The 21,918-nt window shown below is 50.2% G+C and overlaps 2 protein-coding genes across 4 annotated transcripts in view; both read left to right on the forward strand.

Annotated features, from left to right (window-relative positions):
- GPC1 (glypican 1) overlaps window positions 1-17,375 on the forward strand; it is a 252,754-nt gene extending 235,379 nt beyond the window's left edge. For all 3 annotated transcript variants that reach the window (XM_085069746.1, XM_085069743.1, XM_085069745.1), the window contains 6 exons: window positions 4,918-5,083; window positions 7,087-7,217; window positions 10,698-10,817; window positions 11,277-11,410; window positions 12,555-12,730; window positions 13,217-17,375. In XM_085069746.1, the coding sequence (XP_084925872.1) occupies window positions 4,918-5,083; window positions 7,087-7,217; window positions 10,698-10,817; window positions 11,277-11,410; window positions 12,555-12,730; window positions 13,217-13,437 (948 nt within the window). In that variant the 3' untranslated portion in view covers window positions 13,438-17,375. The remainder of the gene's footprint in view (window positions 1-4,917; window positions 5,084-7,086; window positions 7,218-10,697; window positions 10,818-11,276; window positions 11,411-12,554; window positions 12,731-13,216) is intronic.
- A 2,531-nt stretch (window positions 17,376-19,906) lies between these two features.
- On the forward strand, window positions 19,907-21,721 carry DUSP28 (dual specificity phosphatase 28). The gene is made up of 2 exons (XM_085069755.1): window positions 19,907-20,321; window positions 21,265-21,721. The coding sequence occupies exons 1-2, from the start codon at window positions 19,974-19,976 to the stop codon at window positions 21,397-21,399; spliced, it is 483 nt and encodes a 160-aa protein (XP_084925881.1). The 5' UTR covers window positions 19,907-19,973; the 3' UTR covers window positions 21,400-21,721.
- The last annotated feature ends 197 nt before the right edge of the window (window positions 21,722-21,918 follow it).

Genomic DNA, 21,918 nt, shown 5'->3' on the forward strand with positions numbered 1-21,918 from the left:
CTACGAGCACAGTCACAGGATAATACCTGCTGATGGCCTCCTTGAAATGTCAGTGCTTGTGGTGGAATGGGGCTTTTTATGAGGCAGCCACCTGTTCCCCTTGCATTACCTCATTGCTGCTACTGTATCCCTAGCTGTAAAGTAGTTCTAATTAAAATTATTTATTGCTCAATAAGATTTGTCTTCTATTTTGGGTGTATCCTAGAAGATAACATTTTTTCCTTATCACTTCATCACTGGGTTTACACTTCAAAGGACTGTACCCATGGGTGTCACTGTGATCAGAATAGAGTATGTGGATTTTAGCTGAGCAGTGACGTACAATCAATGTATTTTTAAGCTGAGCATAGCTTTATTTTGCATTTTTATTTATACCTCTGACAACCGAATGAGTGCCCTGGCTCCAAGCCATATCTCTCAATAATAATAATCTTTTTTTCAGATTCTTGGGAAGTGGCTTCTGCACTGTATTGTGCATGTTCTCTTGACATCTTAATGCAGTTTCTAGGTCACGGAGCTAAGAAAAGACTATAGGTGCCACTAAAGTGTCCTTAAAGGAGAACCAGCCATGGGCTGGGCCCAGTTGCTGGTACTTAGAGAAACCTGATATTGTTGTGTACCGTCTTCATGCTGTGCCAGATCAGTTAAAGATGAAACAGTTTTGTCAGGTTTCACTCCATCTGCAGGAGTCTGCATGCTCCTGCCCTCAGGCCACCTGTGGTGAATGTTGCTCATGGATCCATCAGTTGTTGCAGTCTGTGCTGGGCTCAGGGACTCTCCAGCAGGTCTTAGCTGGCACCCACTGGCTGTTGGGCAGGGGGTAACTCAGTGTTTAGGGTTCTTGTAAGGCTGAGGGGTGAAAGCAGAATTACTAGGAGGTGAAGATGTCTCAGTGTGCAGGTGGAGGTCAGTCTTGCCTTTGCCAGCCTGGAGAAACTGCCTCGCTCCCACTGGGGGGGCATTTATCTGGAAGGAGCTGCCAGGGACAGAGGGTGCATGATGTCCCCACAGCTCCAACCAGGCAGCTCCTGTCCCAGTGCCACTGTTGGAGCTGGCTGTGCCCAAGAGATCAGCAGGCAGGACAGCTGCAGCGCACCCCTCCTTGAGTTGCTGGATCCATATCCTGGGAGGGAAGCTCAGCCCCTCCTAACTGAGGCTGGGATTCCCCTGTGTGGATACAGCATTGATGAAAACATCCTGGAAGCTAACTTCAGCAAACTAATCCGTGAGGACTCAGAGATGTTTGAAGGACTCTGTTCCTTAATATGCTGCAAGTCTCCCAAAGGGATAGTGCAGGATCAGGGCTGGGAGGGGTTCTGGTAGCCCCAAAGCCCTCACTCTCCTCTGTCCTGTGTGGAGCAGTAGTCCATGGGCTGGGAGGAGCAGTGAGAAACTGAGCTCTGGCCAAGCAAAACACAGAGAAAATATTCTGTGTGATTCCTCCTCCTGCTCTCTCATCCTTCTTTTCTCAGTTCATCTCTGCAGCCTGCCTGTGCCAAAGGACTGCTGCTGCCAACAGGAGAGGTTGGAGTTGTTCTCTGGGGAAAGGGAGTGGAGCCTGGTGTCATGCACCTGCAAAAATTAATATTTATCCTTTCTGCCAAGAGATTAGATTGAACACTTGGCACCTGCCAGACTCAACAGAGCAATGGCTGGTGATGGATGGTCACCTGCTTGTCTTCAGAGGAGAGGCTTTGGGGCAGGGAACAGGGGCCAGGCTTCCCCACTCCTAGGGCAGTGGGACACTCCACTGTCCTCCAGGAGACAAAGCCACCTCACGAGAGTGACAGGCTGCCAGTGTACACACAGTTCCCTCTGGCATCCAGAAATGTTCCCTACTGAGGTGTGGAAGTAGCTTTTCTTTCCCCAGACCCTCGGGAGTCGAAACTGAACCTCAGGCACCACTGCTGCCTCACCCACTGCCCCGAGGCAGGTGGCAGCAGCCCACAGGAGCTGCACGACCATGGACACAGGCGGTGTGGCTGGTGCCAGTAGCATGGGGAAGTGGTAGGGAGGTGGGACAGGAGGCAGCTCTGCAGCACAGGGCCCATGGCAGCTGCCCACACTCGCCAGTTGTGCTGGAGGGCACATGGAGCAGGTGGGCACCAAGGAGCAGGCGCTGCCCTTCCCCAGCTTTCTGTGGTGGTCAGGCATGGGTGGCCCTGCACAGTCACTCTCCTTGGGTGAGGGAGTGCTGAGCTTCGGGTGTGAGGATCCTTTCTGGCACACACAGAGTAAATACTGAGGCCAGAATGGGTTCTGCAAGCAGCAGTACTTGTGAATGCCCTGCCACAAGCTTCACTGAAATACAGGATTGTTGTGGTCACCTGCATAGCTCCAGTGCAGGGCTGGGTTTACACCATACTTCAAGCATCTTGGAGATGCTTTTCTGAGCCAAAATCTGTCTCTTGCCTCTTTCAGTGACCCCACGTGCTCTGGCAGGGTATCAGTAGCTTTGTGTCCTTGCTTCTGGTGGCTGTCCTCTCTGCCTGGGGGACTTGCTCACACCACCTCAGGGGTGCTTCCTGCAGGCAATGCTGTGTTCCTGTTTTCCAGAGCACTTCAGCTCCCGCCGCCCCAAAAGTCTGTGTAGTGCCACCAGGGATGTGTGTGGGCAAAGGCAAATGATCTGCCTGCTGCCTGGCTCCCATCAGTGCTATGGAAAATCCCACATTTCAGGACTCACCTGTGCCACAGGTCTCAGTTTGTGCAGTGGGAGGTGACAGTGCTTCATGGTCATAGCTGGACAAAACGGGATGAGCAGTGACAGGTTGTGCCAGTAAATCACAGGGACAAAGTTGTGTTCAAGAGATGCTGGCCTCTGCAGGCCACAGGATTGGGTTGAGAGTGTCACCATATAATCCATGCTCATGATTGCTCTGCCTGGTGAAGGGGAGATCACAGCTCCTTTCCCATCTGCATCCCTGCTTTTTGTGTGAGTGCTCTGGTTTTGGAAGGACTGGAGCTACAGCCTGTGTTAGCATGCATCATGCTCTTACCTGGTGTCTTTTCAGTCACTATTCAGCCATGGTTATTTAAACTCTCAGATGAAAAATAAACTATTCTTTTGTTTACCTGTCCCTCTGCTTTGTTGCATTGCTGAGGCAGGAGGCAGTGCTGGCCTCTCCGCTTCTCCCATGACAAAGCGTGTAGCATCTGTGCAGTGCAGCAGGATGGAGCCTCCATCTCCTGGTGGCACAGCCACATGGCAGCCAGCACTGGGCTCTGCCTGCAGGAGTTGTCCCAGGACAGGGACCAAAAGCTGGCCCAGGAAGTCGAGGGAGGCCTTGGTGTGTGTGGGGCTCCTGCCAGGCTCAGCCCCTCTGGCTGCCGTGGGACACAGGTTTATCCTCAGTCATCTCAGGGCTTCTTTGGGCTGCCAGGGCAGGGAAGCAGGCTCTGTTTGGGTTCTCTCTCTGACACTTACAAATTTTTGTCCTCATCCTGAAGGTTCTCACAAGGTTATTTTAGTGCATTCCTACCCAGTGAAGCCTCAGCACCATCCAGCATCTGTATTCCAAGGTTTATTGGAAGTAGGATGCTACCACACAGGCAGTTTCAGGAAGGGGGAAGCTTAGGGATTTTCTCTCACAACCTCTGAGACTGGGCTCAGCATGTTCACACTCTCCCAAGGGTACCTCAGAACTGAATCTTTCTGGAGTCCCCCAGAAGGCCACGTTCACAGTATTTTTCACAACTAGTAAAGAGATCATGGCAGTTCTCAGCATTGCAGCTGCAACTGGAGGCCCAGGGATTTTTCCTTTCAAGATTTGCCCCTTCCATCACTTTACTCCCCTTTGGGCTCCTTGTGAGTGTCAAGTACCTGGAACCAAGGGAGACTTCATCCAGACATTCATTTTTTCTTTTGTAAATTGTTTTAAAATATATGCAAGGGAATTGCAAATGGATCTGAGCAAAGATGGGAAAAGACCACAAAAGAGAAAACACTTTAGCAGCAAGACAGGGGAACACGAAGCTATGCCAGCATCCCTGCAGGGTCTGCCAGGCTGTTATTCACCCCTCAGTGCACTGTCAGCCCTTGCCCCTGGCAGCTGGGGGACACTGGTCCATGGCTGATGGGCTGGGGGGACACTGACATGCTGCTGAGGCTGTGGCTCTGCTCTCTGGGCTCTGCACCTGTGCTGGCTCTGTGCTTACAAGACCAGGGTGGTTTAATTAAAGGTGGCAAAGCCACCTCCAGAGTCAGCTCTGCAAAGCACTGGCTGCATGTGCAGGGCATATGAGCTGCTGGCACAGCGTGGCTTGGCCCAGGTCGCCAGCTTCCTGTAGCTCCTGAAGTGCTCACAGAGAGCAATCACTTCCCAGTGTCAAGTGCTCTCAATTGCCCATAATTTTGGAATTATGCAAGTCTTCTCTCAAGACTATCCTCCTTTCCAAAGATGCCAGCTGGGAACATCCTGTGTCCAGGGTCTGACTGTGCATCCCCCCAGGAAGCTGGAGATGCAGTTTGTGTTAGACACCTGTGTTTGTAGGACAGTGGCAGCAGACCCTTGCAGAAGGGGCACGGTGGTGGCACTTGATGGCAGAGGCTGCAGGGGCACACATACACCCTGTTGGGATCAAGATTACAGCTGGACAGCCCGAGCTGTCCTTGGGGTCACCACACCTGGCTGGAAGGGGGATGGAGCTCACATACAGGTTTTTCACAGAAGCCTGGGTTCAAACACAGCCTGAGGAACTGGCAGCTGCCCCAGAGGTCCTGTCCCTCCAACAACCTGAGGGAGATTGTGGGGAAGGAGGGGCAGTGAGAGGGAAGGTAGCTTTTCCTGATCCCTGTACCCAGGGGGCTGTGCTGCCTCTCAGATCACAGCAAGCTCCTTCACCCCAAGGAATGGGGAATTCACCCACATGTCCCCCTGAGCAGTCTGTGTGCCTGACTCCAGCCTGTCTCTGCAGGTGTCCCTCAGCCACGAGTGCACTCGTGCCATCATGAAGCTGATGTACTGCCCGCACTGCCGGGGCATGTCCAGCGTGAAGCCGTGCAACAACTACTGCCTGAACGTCGTGAAGGGCTGCCTGGCCAACCAGGCAGACCTCAACACCGAGTGGAAGTACCTGATGGGTAAGATGGCCTTTCTCTGCTGCAGCACAGCTGCCTCTCACCTTTGAACCCTCTGAGGCTGTTTTTGGCGAGTAAAGAGGGTGGTGGGAGGCTCAGGGGAGGTTGTTTGCAATGGTAAAGCTCTCAGTCATCTTTGTGCTCTCACAGCATCACTCAGCAAGTTCCTCTTTCTCTCTCACACAGTGATCTGACACTTGAGGGAGCCTTAGTGTTTGTCTGGGCTCAGGGAATGCAGGCACCAGAGGAGATGAGCTTGGGCTTGGCCTTTTCCCTTGCCTTGGCACTCACTGCCTGGCCAGCAAAGCTGCCAGCTCACCTCCCAGCTGCAGCCCATCAGGCTGGCTCAGGGTTGGCATGTGCTGGTGTTAGCAACAAAAACCCCACTGAAGTTCAAGGAGTGTCATCTGCCTCTCGAGGGACATGGCAGAATGAATACAGAAGCACAGTGAGACCAGGGCACTGCCTGGAGAGGTGCCCAGGCCAGCTGTACCACTGCTAACTGGAAATGCTCCCTGTGGGAGCAGCTGGGAGGCTGCTGCAAAGGAGGGAGAGGAATTGTCCCTTCCCCAAGGGTTCAGTGGCCCTTTTGCCTTTCTGACCAGAGCCAGCCAACTGTTCCTGTCACTCTCTCCTGGCAGGATGACGGCCTGTCTCCTGAAACATCACTGTACAGCTTTTCTTGATTGACAGGGAAGCAATTCCATGTCCATTTTGCACTTATTCTGGCTTCCTCTTCCCAAGAGACACTGTCAGGGGGTGACAGCTAGGAGGAAATTGGAGCTTCTTTCAAATTGCAGTTGTACGTTTCAGTGTCAGAGGTCACAAATTGATCAAGGATGGGAGTGAAGCATGGAGTCAAAGGCAGCAGTTCACTGTTGTCCATCCTTCATCCTTCTCCAGGCCCTTCTGTGCAGCCGGAGATGTTTTTGTTACACTAAATACAGAGTTACTCTTTCAGTTTGACAAATTAGGGCACGTTGAATTTAGGGAGATTTTTATAGTAAGTGGTTCAAATATAATTTTTCACTATTTGGGGGTGCAGCCTTTTGATTTAAGTGTCTGTATCTCAAGATTAGTGCCTCTGCAAGGCACTATTTGTGTGAAGTACACAGTCTCAAAGCTGACATCACAACCCCTGAGTGGCAGCAAAGTTAAACTGCAAGATCTTCAGTGTTGCAGGAGATTGTATTTCTCAGAATACAAAAAAAGTTACCAAAGTTTACCCCTTATATTGAGAGCGTATTCCCTCAGACCCAAATGAAATGTTGAGAATTGTCTCTGGACGTAGGCAGAGATTGGTAATGCTTTGTAAGCCAAGCACAGTCCCAAAGCAGCCATCCAGGTGTGAACTTCAGGCCAGGCAGGAGTGCTTGGACATCAGAGTTTTCCAAGAGGAGCTGAGAGCAAGAGGCAGCCCTCAGTTGCTCCCTGTCCTGTTTACCAGTTAGTTGTGGGGCATACTGCTCTGCTTCTGTACCTGTACAACCTGATCCTTCCCTGGCTGTTGTCCTTCCAGAGGTGAAGGTGAGAAGAAGTACTCCTTTTCTCACTCCTTCACTGCCACAGAAGCTATTTCCCACATCCACTAACTACCTCTGGCACCTTATTGACCCCAGTTTCCCACTTTCTGCTGGCTGCAGTGCTTTGCTGAAGACATGCACTGAGTTATGAGGGTAAGTATTGCTGTGTGTTTCTTAATAATTCTGCACCAGTTTTCTGGTTTTCCCTTCTCTGTCACCCAGGGAAATGCTCATTACTTTGAGTGAACACTCTACCCAAAGTGCATTTACCATTTGCAGGAGGTTCCTCTGCCACAGAGAGTGGCTTTACTTGCATAAGGGAAAACAAGCATGCAGCTGGGCAGCAGGGAAAATGGAGAGGTGTCTCCCAACAAGGAAACCTGCCAAGGGCCCAGCAGCTTCTCCTACCCAGCATGAGCATGATCTTTTCCTTGGCTTGCCCAGAGTCTGATGATGAGAGCTGTCCTTGCCTTGTTTCACCAGATTCCCTGATTGGGGTGGCTGATCGGATCGATGGACCTTACAACGTGGACACTGTGATAGGAACCATTCACATGAGGATTGCTGAAGCCATTTCCAACTTGCAAGAAAACAAAGATTCGATCACAAGCAAGGTAGGAGCCTCTGCCTGGGCCTGGCTGAGGACACATCATGTGCAACTGCCAGGACCAAATGCTCTTCTGTGCTCACTATTTAGCTGAACTGGAGGAGATGAAGAGTGAAAGAGAGCAAATGCCCACTCTTGTAGTGATAAATTACCTTGGTTTCCCACCACCCATCTGACACAGACAAAAACCTTTGCAGGTTTTTCCAAATACTGCTCTCTGCCACATCCAGCCAGCCTCCTTTGTGTACAGGAACAGGAGGTGGGACTGCATGCACAGGGATGAGGGGAAGCCATGTGCCATTTGCTGTCAGGGGCCTCTGTGCTGAAGAGTTTTGAGATGTTTTGGCTGAGCTGAGGCATTTACAGAAAGTGCACAGTCCCCAGTGACAGGAGGCAGCTGCTTTAACCTGCCTCAGGGGGATGTTCTGCAGAGGAAACACTGGGCCATCAGGTTGTATTGTGGGACACAGTTGCAATCTGGCAGTCCATCTGGAGAATACAAACCAGGCTCTCCTGAGGCTCACCTGTCTTCCTAGAAGTATCATGAATGTCTCCTCTATTGGTCTTCTATTTTTAGTATATTTATCCACTTAACCACAATCACCTCTGTAGCTGCAGGTAAGAGAAGCTTTGGGAACAAAAGCAGCCCTCCAGGTCTCCTGCCTTTTGCCAGACACTCCCCAGGTCCTGCAGCTATCCCACAGTCAGGGCAGAGATGCAGATGAAAGAAGCGGGACAGGTCCTAACTGGGTTTTGGATAAGTGAAGGGCCAGAAGTATAGCTTGGCAAACAGGAATTCACTGGCACACATCAAAGCACTACCAGCAGCATGCATCCAAGTACTGGATTAGGTTTCTTTTCTGACATGAAAGGCCGTGTTCTTTCTTCCCTTGTTAGATGAGACTGAGGCTTTCCACATAAAAGCAAATGCATGGTGTGGGAAAACATAGCATCATCTGCAAAGAAAGGTGGTTCCAAGGGGAATACAGTAAATCTGGTGAAACGAAAAGGGCTAAATAGTCTAACTGGTGTTCAACTGGAGCAATGAAACATGTTTGATGAGCTCCTCAGGATGACCTAGTGATCAGGTGAATAGAGCAGACTTTGCTGGTGGCACAGATAGCAGAGGGCAGGAGCTGCAAAAGCTCTGAACTCTGTTTTTGACCATGGCAAACCCATCAGATGAAGGATTTTGTTGTCAGCTGAGTTCAGGACTGTCCCAGGCCAGTCCTGACTGTCTCCACTCTGAGCCAAGGACAGCAGGTTGGGCTGCAGCAAAAGGCTTCAAACATGACGCAGGCCAAGGGCACTGTTGCTAAGGTAACCTCCCAGTCTGACCAGTCAGAGGCACTCTGGCAGTCCCACTCCCACCACCAGAGACTGTCACTGCTGGGACCGCTGCCCCTAAGAGAGGCAGGTCACAACCCGAGGGGTCCCTGCTTGACTCCTGCACACCCCACTCACACAGCCACACCAGGTCTCCTGGCTGCTTCCATCCCAGCTTTCCCATGGCGGAGTCTCAGATCTCTCATTCCATAAAGCAATTTATGCACAGCGCAGTAACACAGAAAAAGCTTGAGTTGGTGTCTCTGAGGACAACAAAGGAACCCCTAGGTTTTTATCCTCTCACAGTCCACGAATGCAAGTGTCTCTCATTGTCTGGTCACCTGGCAAGTGTCACAGGCCCCGTGCCCTTTGTTATGCAAAGGGTGGGCAGTTCACAGCCTCTGGCTCAGCCACCCAGGGCTGAATCTGCAGCTCTCACTGCAGCTGCACCTGAGCCACCTGCACAGAATGTATTCCTCAACACTGAATGCCTTTTGTGAGAGGAGCTGAGAGTGGCCCTTGGCCCCATGCCACTCTCAGTTATGGGTTGTCCTGGGATCTGGAGTAAAACTGGAAAGAAGCATTTGTGGTACTGAGCCTTGTGTTCAGGGCAGCACAGAGCACTCTCCCTGTGGCTCTCATGGATTTCAGGCAGCAGGAGCTATAAGAGGCTGCAAACACCTATTTGCTCTCATTATTCAGGAGACTATTGACCCCCTCAGTCTGCAGGAGATGTGTTTTCTCCAGCAGTAATTTGCATTTCTCACTTGAAGCATTCAGGCTGGCAAGAGGTTTGCCTTGGTAGCACTGTGTGCTGGAGCTGCTATGGGAGACACTGTCCTGGAGCAGCAATAGGCCAATAAGATACAGCACTGAAACAAAGGATGTGTTCTCGTAGAACCAAGTTGAAAATGCTCTACATGCAGTTTTCAACATGGATTTTTTGCACAGAGCAAACGAGACTGATGAACAAATTGCCTTGGTGCTGAACTGCCGGAGTCACAGGATCCATCTGCTCAGCAGGACAAGGCACCCCAGGAGGGGCCTTTGGAGGCTGAATGTCCCTCAGACACACTGGGACTCTTGGCTGGGTTAGGACCTTGCTGTCAGAACCCACGGGCCAGCGCATTCAGCGGGTGGCACGAGCTGAGTCAGCAGAGCTCCTGTCTGCAGCCCTGATTCCTCTGCTTTAAGGGGACACCAGACAAAGTCATGTTTATCAATAGATTCTGACAGAACCCTGGCAACCACAACAAGCTTGGAGTCCTCTTTTTAAATCAGATGGCTTCCTGTGTAAAAGCTGGCATTTTCTGACTCAAACTGATGGTGCAAAGTCCCTCCTGTCCCCTGATGCTTTGTCCAGCCTGGCCCTCTGAGCACTCCTGTCACCAGTGAGGCTCAGCTGCCCAGCCCTGGTGATCTACAGCAGAGGTGTCACTGCCTGGACTGATGATGAAGAGATGGGGAGAAGCAGGTGTTTCCAGGACACCTTTCTTCTCATCCTAGAGACCAGGTCTGAGCATTTGTACCTTCCAAGTGCTTTTGCTGCTCTCTGGCTACAAATCCCACCTGGGCAGGTAGTTAGGATGATAGGAGGTACCTGAAGATAAAAGATAAAACAGTTTTTCTGCCTCATGTGCCTCTGAAACATCCAACCTGACAGACTGTGGCACATCCGCTGTCCTTGCACTGCTTTGTTTGGAGAGCCATGGATTTCCCAAGTGTGGGTGCTGATTGCAGGAGTCATGGGGATAGTCCCCCCTTGGTCTGTTGTCCATCAGTGAAGCTCCCATGCTCTGTAGTCTTGAAGCACAGACCACCGATGCAATGAGTGTGAGCAGTTCCCGTTTTGTTCTTCCCAGGATTTTATTTTCCAATCATAAGAAGAACAGATAAAATTGCTATAAATAATTTAATATCAATATTGGTGACTCATCCAAAAACATGTGTTAGTGCTGAATATTTTGCTTGATAGTGCTAACCAAAACCAGTTACAAAACCAAAACACATCTGGCACCAGAAACTAAGCCAGAATCTCTGAGATCTTGGCAATAGGAAGGATAAATATACTTGAGAAGGAAAAAACCCATAACTGTGGAGTGTTAAATACTTAAAGTAATAGCATCAAAGCATGGGATAGAGAATTTGGTTGGTTTTTCAGGTATTCCAAGGCTGTGGAAATCCCAAAATCAGCACAAAAGGCTCAAGTAGTGAGGACAAGAGGAGACGAGGGAAGGTGACATTGGAAGCCAAATCCTCTGCACAAGCACTGGAGATGCTGGTGAGTTTCTCTCTGGAGCTGATCCCCAGGGCAGGTGTGCCCTGGGAGTCCAGCCAGCACAGCCCTGGGGACTGCTGAGCTGCACGTCTAAAGAAGAGCAGATCATGAAGTGTTGGTGTGACCCAAGCAGACCTAGTCTTCTTGCCTCTGCACAGAGTTGGGTCTATGTTGCTGATAACCAATTTCCCAGGGATTTGGTGCCAGACTTTTCTGAAGAGGCTCCTAGTCTGATGGGCTTGTCCTGGTTGATCTTGTGGTACTGGAACAGTCCTTGGCATGTAACCTTTAGTCTTGGGTGCTGGGGGTTGATGGTTGGTGTTTAGGGGAAGATTGATGACACATCCTTGTTTGCATCCTTGTTTTGTGATTTCTGCCTAAAACCAGGCAGAATCTTTGCACTTTCCTCAGCCCTGTGGCACCCCAGAGCTCTCCTACCCTGAGCATCCCCTTTGCTTACAGGTTTTAGATGCCAAAGGGAATCTGACAGCTCTCAAGACGTACTGGATCACCCTGCCCAGCAGCCTCTGCAGCAAAAAAGTAATGGCCAGCTCAGCATCGGATGACAAGTGTTGGAATGGGATGACCAAGGGCAGGTATGGAGTGGGTCAGGGTGCCAGGATGGGACCAATCTGGAGTGAAAAGGCACTTACACATTATCAGCCAGCCTCACCTTGTTCAGAGTGAGCAGCCTCTCCCTGTCCCTAAAAATGCTGCATTTCCTGAAAAGCTGATATCTGGGAATGTCAAGCCTGGTGTCATTTTGCTGTGTGTTGAGAGTAAAGCACTGAAATGCATTCACCATGAAATAACTGTGTAGTTTTCTACTAAGGAAGCAGTTTTGCAATTCCACATGCACTCAGAAGGCAGCAGGGTTGGATTTACTTCACAAGCTCCAGAGCTGCTGTGGAGAATTGCATACACATCCCTCTATCCATACCTGCTCTGAAATGCTGTTCCCTCTGAGAAGAGGCACCAGGGTGACACCAAACAGATGTAGAAACAGTTCCTACCCCAGCCAAGGTTAAAGGATGGCTGAGGGGAGGCTAGCAGCTGCTGGACATGCACCTTTCTCCTCTTCACAGACCTCTTGGGCTTGGTTTTACCAGCCTGAAGTCAACACCTTCAGCTCTTCCATATTTCACATTGCTGCTATCAGTGTCACAGATCTGCAGGAGCAGGAGGACCAGGGCACTGCAGAAGGCAGCAGTGCAGCTCTGGTTGACAGCTCCCAGCTAACTAAAGCTTCCTTGGGAGCCTGTCTGGTCAAACTGGGCTGGGACCATTCAGTGGTGCTGGGGTGTCAGTCTCCACAGGGTTTAACCAAGCAAGGATTAAAGTGCTCCTCAGCCTGCCATATGAACAGAGATTTTTCACAGAGGAATGGGTCCATTGTGGGTCCATTGGTACCAGCCTGAGAGCAACCCCTCTGCCTTTCCTGCAGGAAATCCTTCCCCATGCTGGGACAGGGATCCTGCAAAGCCACCAGCCACCTCCTACAGCTGAGACCCCTCTTGCTGGAGTCTGGCCGTGGCAGCATGGCTCAGCCATTGATAGAGCTGGCTGTCTCCCAGCAAACAGCAGCTACAGAGGCTGTTCCACAAGTCAGTGGCACTGACTGCAGCCTCTCTGGGGTTCACAGAGGCTGGATTATGACTGGTGTCTGTAGGGAGAGCTGAGCTGAGCTGAGCTGAGCTGAGCTGGTGGAGAGACATCTAAAGCTTTTGCCTTCCTTCCCAGTTACCTGCCCGAAGTGATGGGGGATGGCTTGGCTAACCAGATTAACAACCCAGAAGTGGAGGTGGACATCACTAAGCCAGATATGACCATTCGCCAGCAAATCATGCAGCTAAAGATCATGACAAACCGGCTGGGCAATGCTAACATCGGGAATGATGTGGATTTCCAAGACACAAGTGAGTGTAGCAGGACCTGGGAGGTTCGTGGGGGGCAAGAGGGGCCAAGCAGTCCTGCAGCCTGCACAAGTGTCCCTGCAGATGTTGCTGCTGGGCCCTGGGGGCAGCGAGAGACTGTGGCAGCCCAGCTTTTGGCTTGTGGCTGCCTAGGAGCTGCAACTTGTTGTGGGGTGGCTGGAGGTTGTGCTGTTCCCAGTGTCTTACTGAAACCCGGGGGGCTGTCTCCAATCCCAGCCCTGCTGACAGGGCCGTTGCTCCTGTCTGTTCCAGAGGTTTCCAGCTGCTGCAGCAGCAGGTGATTAAAGCCAGCAGGAGGTGAGGTATGAGCTTGTATCCCACGTTGAGGGATCCAGAATGCAGAGAAGGGGCAGTGGCCAGGGTAGGACTGGTGGCCAGAGATCCCTGGGGTTGCAGCAAGGGCAGGCAGGGATGTTACCCACCATAAGGAAAGCAGTCTGTGCTCATCCCATGCTTGTCTCTGCACAGGTGACGACATGAGCGGCTCCGGGAGCGGGGACAGCTGTCCTGATGACGTCTGTGGCAAAAGACTTTCTAAGAGCCCCAGCACCAGGCAGCCAGAAACACACGCTATTCCTAAGCAGTCTGGACACGGCGTCAATGGGGCCAGCAGCAGATCTTTGCCTTCTGCCTCCCTCCTCCTCCTCCTCTCGGTGGCTGTCATCGCCGCGCAGCACTTGTGGCGGTAACTCGCTGGCACAGCCAGGAAACAGACTGCGGCTGAGGGCTTCACTTTGCCAAAACCAACCAACCAACCAACCAACCAAAGGACATATTTAATTCACCTTGGCAAAAAAAAAAAGAAAAAAACAAAAAAAGGGAGGAGAAAAAGGTTTCAAAAGGTTTCAGTTGTTTGCTATTTCCGGCAGTGCTCGAGCTGTTTTCTTCTTTCTTGGTCTTTCCCCAGTGCTGGGCCCTTCTTTCCGTACCTCATTGTTTTACTTTTATTATTGCCACAAACTGGCTCTTGGGGCTGAAACAAGCCTTTGCAGAGGGCTCCAGGGGAACTTGGCCAGCCCCTCCAAGGGCAGCTGTGTTGCTGCCTCCAGTGGAATATGCAATTGCTCTGCCCTTGTTCCCCAGCACGGGCCGGAGCGCTGCTGCCAAAGCGCAACAGTGCCGCGGGCAGCGCTGGCTCCTGACACGGACAGACTGGGATCCTCGGCGCGGCTCACGTGCTGCATTCAGGGGCTCTTTCGGGTTCTTCCTCTGTGCTTCCTAGGTGGGCAGAGATGGCCCTTCACTTCCAGCGGTGCACGTAGGAGCGTGAGCAGGTTTGGTGGGTTGAACTGAAAGAGTTTGGCAGTGGCTGTTGGACCCAAAAATGCAGAACTCCCTTTTTCTTTGGAAAGGTCACAAGTGGGTTTCGTGACTAGAGCTCGTAGCTGACGACAATTTGAAATGTAGGTTTCCTACATCTAAGTGACTGGGAATGAGTGTTAGGGGTTGGGGTTTGGGGTACTTTTTCTTTGCATGCTAGTTGGAAAGCCATTTTTTACCCAAGTAACAATGGTCCAATTTCTACCTGCAGTGCAGTACCATCATAGGTAACAGAGAGATGAAAATACGCACAGTGGGATTCTCCGTGTGACAGACAGTTGTGCTGCCTCCTCCTTCTCTGGCCCCAGCTATGGACAGGAATCTGGTTTAGTTTCTTGGTAATAAGAAAGACCAGGGATGTTTTACTAACTGGAGCTTTGGGACTGGTTGTGGCCCTTCAAGCAGCTGCCTTGGGCAGAGAGGGGCTGGTGGGGATCACTGTGGGCAGTGTCCCTACCTGGAGCACTGGCTCAAGGCAGCACCTGCTGGGGGAATGTGAGGATGGGACACGTTTTGTTTGGGATTTCTTTTTACCTTTAGTGTTTGTTCCAGTTGCATTGTAGGTTTTTAATGGAGTCCTACTTTTTCTGCTCCTTCCCCATCATCCAATACACCTTCCCTAACCACTGCAGGGACAGGCTGAGCCAGCGGGTCAGACACCTGCTGGCAGCTCCGTTTTGGCTCAGGGAAGGGCCAGGCTCACCCTTTGCTGCCCTGTCCCACCACTCACCAGCCTTTGGGTGATGTGGGCAGCTGCCCTAACCCCGAAATGCTTGGTGGGATGGGCTCTATGCCACGTTTTGAGACTGGAGGTGGTGAGTGAAGTTATAAATGTCCTCACATAGCTGTAGGAGTGTCTGTGCTTGTAGGGCTGCGTGTTTGGGGCTTCCAGAGGCTTCTGTGACTGACGAGCAGCAAGCGTGGTCTGGAGGCATAGGTGTAGCAGATGTTAGATCCAACACAGTCGCTGTGGCTGGTTGGGCCCAGAGCACACACAGGTTGGGTTTGAGCTTCAGACAGGTTTGTATTGGGGTGAGTGGGAGGGCAGAGCTGGGTCTGTCTCTTGCTTTACTGGTCTGCACAGCATTTGAGCATTTCTTCTCTGTCCTGCCAGAGAAGACGTGCCTTTGGGCTGAGCAAACGTTATGGGGTTGGGGTTTGGCTGTTTTCTAAGAAAGGGGGGAGAAAAAGATTTTTAACATTAGCAGTTTCTAAAGTGTGCAATTTAAGGGAAGATGAGCAAGGTAATGCTGAAAGCCAGTTCAGGGAGCTCATTTCCTGCCCTCCCTGGGGCAGGGGTCTCACCTGGGCCCAGTGATGGCACTGAGAATGCCTCAAACTAGGCAGAGATTTTAGGCCAGCTTTGATTGGCCTCTCCAAGTCACAGTGACAAATGTCACTGACTGTGCATCCTTTCTGCCTTGGCCTCACCTTGTTCTAAGGTAAAATCATACCTAATCTGGTAGGGTGTCAGAAATGAACACTGGGATGCTGGACAATGGCTGAAGGACAGACAGTGCCACTAGACCCATCAGAACCTTGGAGAGGATAAATACAAGTCATGGATTTGTCCAGGTTTATTACCTCCTAGACATATGGCAAGTTCAGATGATTTTTACTGCTCTGAAGAGTTCCTATCTTCTGTTTTTAATTTTTTTAATCAGAATTACAAATACAAATTTAACCTTCAGTTACAATAATCCCCACAACCAACCCTGCAGAAGCTTTACATCCAAGGCAGAAAAATGGGGGAGGGTGCAGTGAGGGAGGAGGAATTAAAACCTTGTACCATCTTCAAAACATGGTTGGGTTGGAGTTTTAACACATGGATGCTGAGGTTAGTGTTTTGCTTTGCAGAATGGGAGCTTGAAAGGAAAGTCCCTGTCACTTCCATTTCTGTTCAGCTAGATTCTGCTGTCTGCCTGTTATCCTCAAAAGCTTCCTGTGGGCGCATTCACATCTTAAATGTGAAGCCAGGAATTTACTGATTATCCAGTTAATATTTTAACAATTTAATAGCCCCAACTAGTGGTTCTGTTACAAGAAAAAACCTGATAGTGCAAATTAGGAAAGCAAAACCTCAAAGAAACAGTAAAAACAGTGGAAACTCATCCTGATGCCTTCCCCCCTGGGCTGGGGTTGAGCTCCCACTTCCACATCCCTCCAGGCACTGAGGGTGCCAGCTTCCAACCTCCAGAAGCCCAGTCAGGGTGAGACCAGGGCAGCAGCCTGAGGTCTGGGCCAACAGGCGAGGGCAGTGCTGGGGGCTCAGCCCCCTCTGTGCCAAGAGGTGCACAATGATGATGGTGACACTTCCTCCTCGGCCCTGCGTCCGCTGGGGTTTATTTTTATATCTATCCATGGTTGACCTATGCTGCTGCTTTTGTTGTCTGTGGTTACTCAGTTTTTCTGTTCTCTTCCTTGCCCTGAAGCAGTTTCCCCAGCTGCTGCCATTAAGTGACCTGGGGTTGTGTTTGGCCATGCCACCTTCCCGGAGCTGAAATGGCTGATAGCCCCCAGGATATCCCTCTAAACTAAGGCAAATTGTAGTTACTGATGGCTAAACAACTGCTGGTGTGGCTGAACAAGCTGAAATCAACCCAGGTCCAGACAAGCCCCAAGCCTGTGCTTGGGCTGGTGGAGAGCCTGGGGCCTTTCAGTGCTTATAGATGACATTTCCTGGGCTACCACCTGCTGGAAAACACTGTGATACACCTCCCCTGCCCCGTGGTGGTGGCTGCTCTGGGTTGGCTGCGTGAGGAGATCTCTGGGGAACTGGGCTGGCTGGGGAGAAACATCTGCTTCAGTGTTACCAAGATGGTGATCCATGGTGTTCTGGCGTGAAAAGGCCTCATAGTTGGCAGGGATGTGGAGGGGGTAGTCGTCTAGGAAAAAATATTTACAAAGGTCCTATTCCTGGGAAGGGGAGAACCACAAATGGTGGATTTCCAAGTGTCTCTGTCTTTCAGCCTGCTCTTTGTGCCATAATGTGTATGTTTTAAACAATGGTGAGGGTCTCAAAAGGCTTTGAGAGCACAGCTACTTCTCATTTAAAAATGACAAGCTGCCTGTTGTTTTCCGGTAGGCTTGGTAGGGGCTAAGGTATAGCAGAATATCTAAAGTCCACCTTTGCTTTAAACAGATGCATTTCTATCTGCAGGAGTAAGAATTATTTCACTTATCAGCATAGCTGGACAGTTATCTATTTCTTTCTGTTACCAAGGTACTTGTAACTCTCTTGCACTGTTTATCTAAAGTTGAAATATGTTCTTTGAATCCTTGTATAAATAAAAAGGCTGGAGACAAATCCGTATTTACAGGGCAATTATTTCGTCTCCATTTAAGTTGAGTCTGGCATTTTCTTTCTTTTTCCCTTGTTAAGGCACAGATAAAGGCCAGGTCAGGAGGCCTGAGGAATGAAACCGTGTGTCAGGCACACAAGTCTGTAACAGGCTGATGCCGGTGTTGGTGCTAGGGATTTGCCTGCATTCCTGTGTCGTTCGGAGGAGCAGCTGCTGGGTTGTATGGATATGTATTTGCGGGAACAAGGTAAGCATGGCTTGAGTCATCAAAGCAAGGATCCTAAGTGGTCTCTCTCATCTAGAAGCACAGAAAGTCATGGCATAGCAGTATAAAGACTCAGCAATACCCTTGGTATTTGTCATTTACAAAGTGTTGTGGTAGAGACCATGGCTTTGCACCAGTGCAGCTCTTGGAAGGGATCACAGCAAGCGAAGGGGATCCCCTTCAACAATGGGGATGTTTGATCTCCAGCAATGGGGATGTTTGATCTCCAGCATGTGCTTGAGACTGAACTGGTGCAGCAGAAAGGTTTGTTCTTCATGTCTGTCCACTTCCAGAGGTGGGTGAACGCAGCTGTCGAGGTAATGCATTGGAAGCTCATGAAATGTCTAAGAGAGACTTGGTAACTGGAAACTACTAAAAATGTATCCTTCTGCCTGGAAGCAAATACCACCTAAATTTAATAAACTGACTGATACCCTCGAGTGAGTAGGTATTTATTTAGGTTCCTCTCCTGCAGCTACAGCTATTTGCACCATACACACTCATTTATATAAATACAGACGAGCAAAAATACAGGTCTTCTCATTGGAGAAGTTTAGTGCACACCAGTCATCTGCTTTGCCTCCTTGGTGTCTAATTATGATCTGAAATAATGGCGAGTGTGATGCCATGCAAAATGAAGATGATGGTTTTGGTATGAACTGGAGTGTGCCCATAAGGCACCACCCAGGGACTCTGCAAGGACCCAGGAAAACCCACTGATCAGTGCAGGCAGAAGAAAGATGAACCTCTGCCAGCTTCAGGGAGGGAGGAGAAACGTGGGGCAGCACCTGGCTCCTTTCCACAGTGTGGGGAATTGATGTGTGCATGCCCCACAAGGAAATCCCTGGCAGTGATTGCAGAAAGGCTCCTCACCTGAATGCCACCATGGCCTGGGAATAAGGAGTGTGCTATGGAAATGCTAAATTGGGCAAGAACCAGTGCCAGGGAGGGTCCAAATACCCTAGAAACAATGGCTGTGGAAGATTCCAAGAGCCCTCCTCACACTGCTGGGGCAGGCAGCATCAGGGCAGTGCTCTCCTGCTGAGCTTTCTCCTTTCCAGCTGCTGGGTAGCAGCCAGAACTGTGCTTCCTGAGGCCGGCAGAGCCTTGCACCAGCCACATACCCTGAGCAAAGGAAGCAAGGAGGCAGATGAATGAGCCTTCATGTGGGAGCTGAGGCATGTGCTGGATAACAGAAGCTGGGACACCATTGCTCTTGTGCTTATGTGAGAGCTGTCTCCTTTGGCCCCAGAGCCAACATCTCACTTGACAGGCTGCTATTGACACAAAGGATAGCAGGTGTGTGACAGGTCGACTTCTCATTGCTCCATGGTCAAATAAAAGCTCATCCTTGTACCTCACTTTTAATTCCTTAATGGTGGCACTGCGTTTCCCACCTGTCTGTGCTCTGCTGCTGCAACAGTCCAGGTTCATTTTTGTGTCAGCAGCAAGTATCAGTCAAATGCTTCTGTGTTGCCTGAAAGCAAAGGATTGAAGCAGCCCAGCCTCCAGGAAGCAGCTGGCACCTGTGACCAGCCCTGCAGCACCTGCCCGGCACTGGCTGATGTGACCTTCACCTGTCTGGGCTTGGCCCATCCCCACCCGTCCTGTGCAGTTCAAACCCATGTCAGCACACTCCAGTGTAAGATACTCTCTGCCCTGGCATCACACCAGCAATTCTACTGAAGTCCAGAAAGATTAGCACTATGCTATCTGGCTAGTCTAGTAAATCATTTTCTGGGTATTTAAAAGACACTTTTGTTTTCGGTGAGGGGCACTGAGATGCTCTGGAGAAGATCAGCTCAATCACAGAATCGCAGAACATGCTGGGTTGGAAGGGACCCACAAGGATAATTTGAGTCCAACTCCTGGCCGTGCACAGAACATCCCCAAGAGTCACACCATGTGCTTCAAACACTTCTTTCAACTGCCTCACAGTTGGTGCTGTGCCCATTGCCCTGGGGAGCCTGTTCCAGTGTCCAGCCACTCTCTGGGGAAGAACCTTTTTCTAATATCGAACCTAAACCTTGACACAACTTCAGTGTTGCATCACTGTGCCAACAGCACCGCCTGCAGCAGCAGCATTCCTGTGCAGAGCACATCAGGTAAGCAGCTGCTGCGGGGGTAAGGGACTGTACAAATCCACCGGCTTTCCAAGTGAGCTGTGGGCTCTGAAAGTGCTTTCAGCTTTCCAAGTGCAGCTGTCGGGATGCAGCGGGCACTAGGACCCGCCTGGAGCCTCAACGCCCCAGCCCGTACGGCGCGGTTAAATATAGCAGAGCGAGGGTGGCTGCCGCTGGGAGCTCTGCAGCGCTCCCCCGGTGCCCCTCGGCCGCCGATGCTGCAGCTCTGCAAGGTCACAACCTCGCTGTTCCTGGGCACGGCCAGGGCAGCGTGCGACGAGGAGCTGCTGGCGCGCGAGGGGGTCACCTTCTGCGTGAATGTCACCCGGCAGCAGCCCTTCCCCGGCCTGCAGCGCGTCCGCGGCATTCGCGTGCCCGTGTTCGACGACCCGGCCGAGGATCTGTACCGCTACTTCGAGCCGTGCGGCGCCGCCATCGAAGAGGCCGTGCGCAGCGGGGGCAAGTGCTTGGTGTACTGCAAGAACGGCCGCAGCCGCTCCGCTGCCATTTGCACGGCTTATCTGATGAGACACCGACAGCTCCCGCTCAAGGAAGCTTTTGAGGTAAGGTACCTACATCCAGATTCATATTTACGTCTCTTCTGGGCAAGAAATGCAGCGCTTGTTATGAGCAATAATGATTTCTCATAGAATTACTTTGGTGCTTTCACCTGCCCCATTACCAGTTATAGAGAGAGTCAACATTTGAATAAACGATCCCCTCTAAGTTTTTCATGCCCAGTTTGGACAAATAAGCTTTCGGTGTGGAGTTTCTAGGATGAACATAATTACAAATGCAAAAAGGATTTAAGCATATAGGATTTAAGCAAACATACAAAGCTGGTTGCTTAGTGAACATTCCTGTATCAATTGCATAGTCACCATAAGTGAAGACAGAGACATAAAGAAAGTGAGTGGGCATAAGAATTGTTATGCAGGATTTACTCCTATCACCTGTGTGACAGCTCCACGCAGCCAAGAGACATCCCATTAGGCCTGCTGAATGCCTAGAGACCACCCAGCTGTAAGCTATCAGCTATAGCTATATTGCTATAAGCAATGACATGTCAGCTTTCCTAGGAAGCCTATCCAATACTAAATACTCGTGCCCTATGGGCTTTTGGTCTTCACTCATTTGGCATCAATCACTGAAGTCTTTAGATAACCAATTTGCTTATGTTAGATTGAGGTGTGCAGATAGTGACCAAGTTTCACAGTATCATCTTAAACTTGAGCAGAATCACCACATTTGGTGAAAGACTTTCCCACTTTGAGCAGATCAACAGCTCTGTCTCACATCTTGCCCATGAATCCGTTCTGTAACCAGGCCCATGGGCCAGGTCTTAGCAAGCACACCGGGAAGTCAGCTCACCAAAATAGCTGTTGTTATTCTGTAGCCAAATCAAAACCAAAGTAAATCTTCTCAAAAACTTAAGTTAAAATCCATTTGCATGACTCCCACAAATGCAGAACACCTTGCTTCTACCATGTCTCTCCTGTTCCCTAGGCTGTGAAGACTGCCAGACCCGTAGCAGAACCAAATGCAGGATTTTGGTCTCAGCTGCAGAGGTATGAAGAAGATTTGCAGATACCAAAGCAGTCTGCTCTGCTGAGCAAAGGACTTAAAAATAGTGATGTGTGAAGATGCTTTAAAGAAAGTGAAGTGACTTGCTATGGATTTTTTTTAAAAAGGAAAAAAATACCACTTCCAAAGTCACCTGTACATAAAACACTTTACCCCCATAACTGAGTTGATGGTTCATTAAATTCATTCAGAGCATTTCTGTTGGCAGTGCATGGAAACAGGGCAGATAAGCAGGGAATAACAACAGAAACAGAAAATGGTTGGAAGGACTGTAAACATACCAGAGAAAGGCATGGAATCTTCGGCAGTTATTTTCCCCTGAATAACACTGAATATGGTAACCATGAACTGAACAAATGAAAGAGTTACCTCACAGGGATTTTTCTCTTGGTTTTTACTTAAACTTACCAGTGATGCCAGTAGAAGCCATGATGCCAGAGCAAGGAAGTTCTGAATTTCTCTCTCACCTACTGGATCATAATTCATGAGCTGACATAGCCTTTGGTGGGAAACTGACAGTGGTTGATGCTTTGTCTCTGCTATTTTCCTTATGTTCAACTAGACTAAAGTACCTTT

The sequence above is a fragment of the Lichenostomus cassidix genome, chromosome 9, assembly GCF_008360975.1.
Source record: "Lichenostomus cassidix isolate B80296 chromosome 9, HeHo_3.0, whole genome shotgun sequence".
Classification (NCBI taxonomy): Eukaryota; Metazoa; Chordata; class Aves; order Passeriformes; family Meliphagidae; genus Lichenostomus; species Lichenostomus cassidix.

Excerpts from the sequence above, each read along its gene's own strand:
- DUSP28 (XM_085069755.1), top strand. The coding sequence starts at position 19,974 with ATGCTGCAGCTCTGCAAGGTCACAACCTCGCTGTTCCTGGGCACGGCC. Across the intron at positions 20,322-21,264 it reads CGCTCAAGGAAGCTTTTGAG|GCTGTGAAGACTGCCAGACC; the intron begins GTAAGGTACCTA and ends CCTGTTCCCTAG.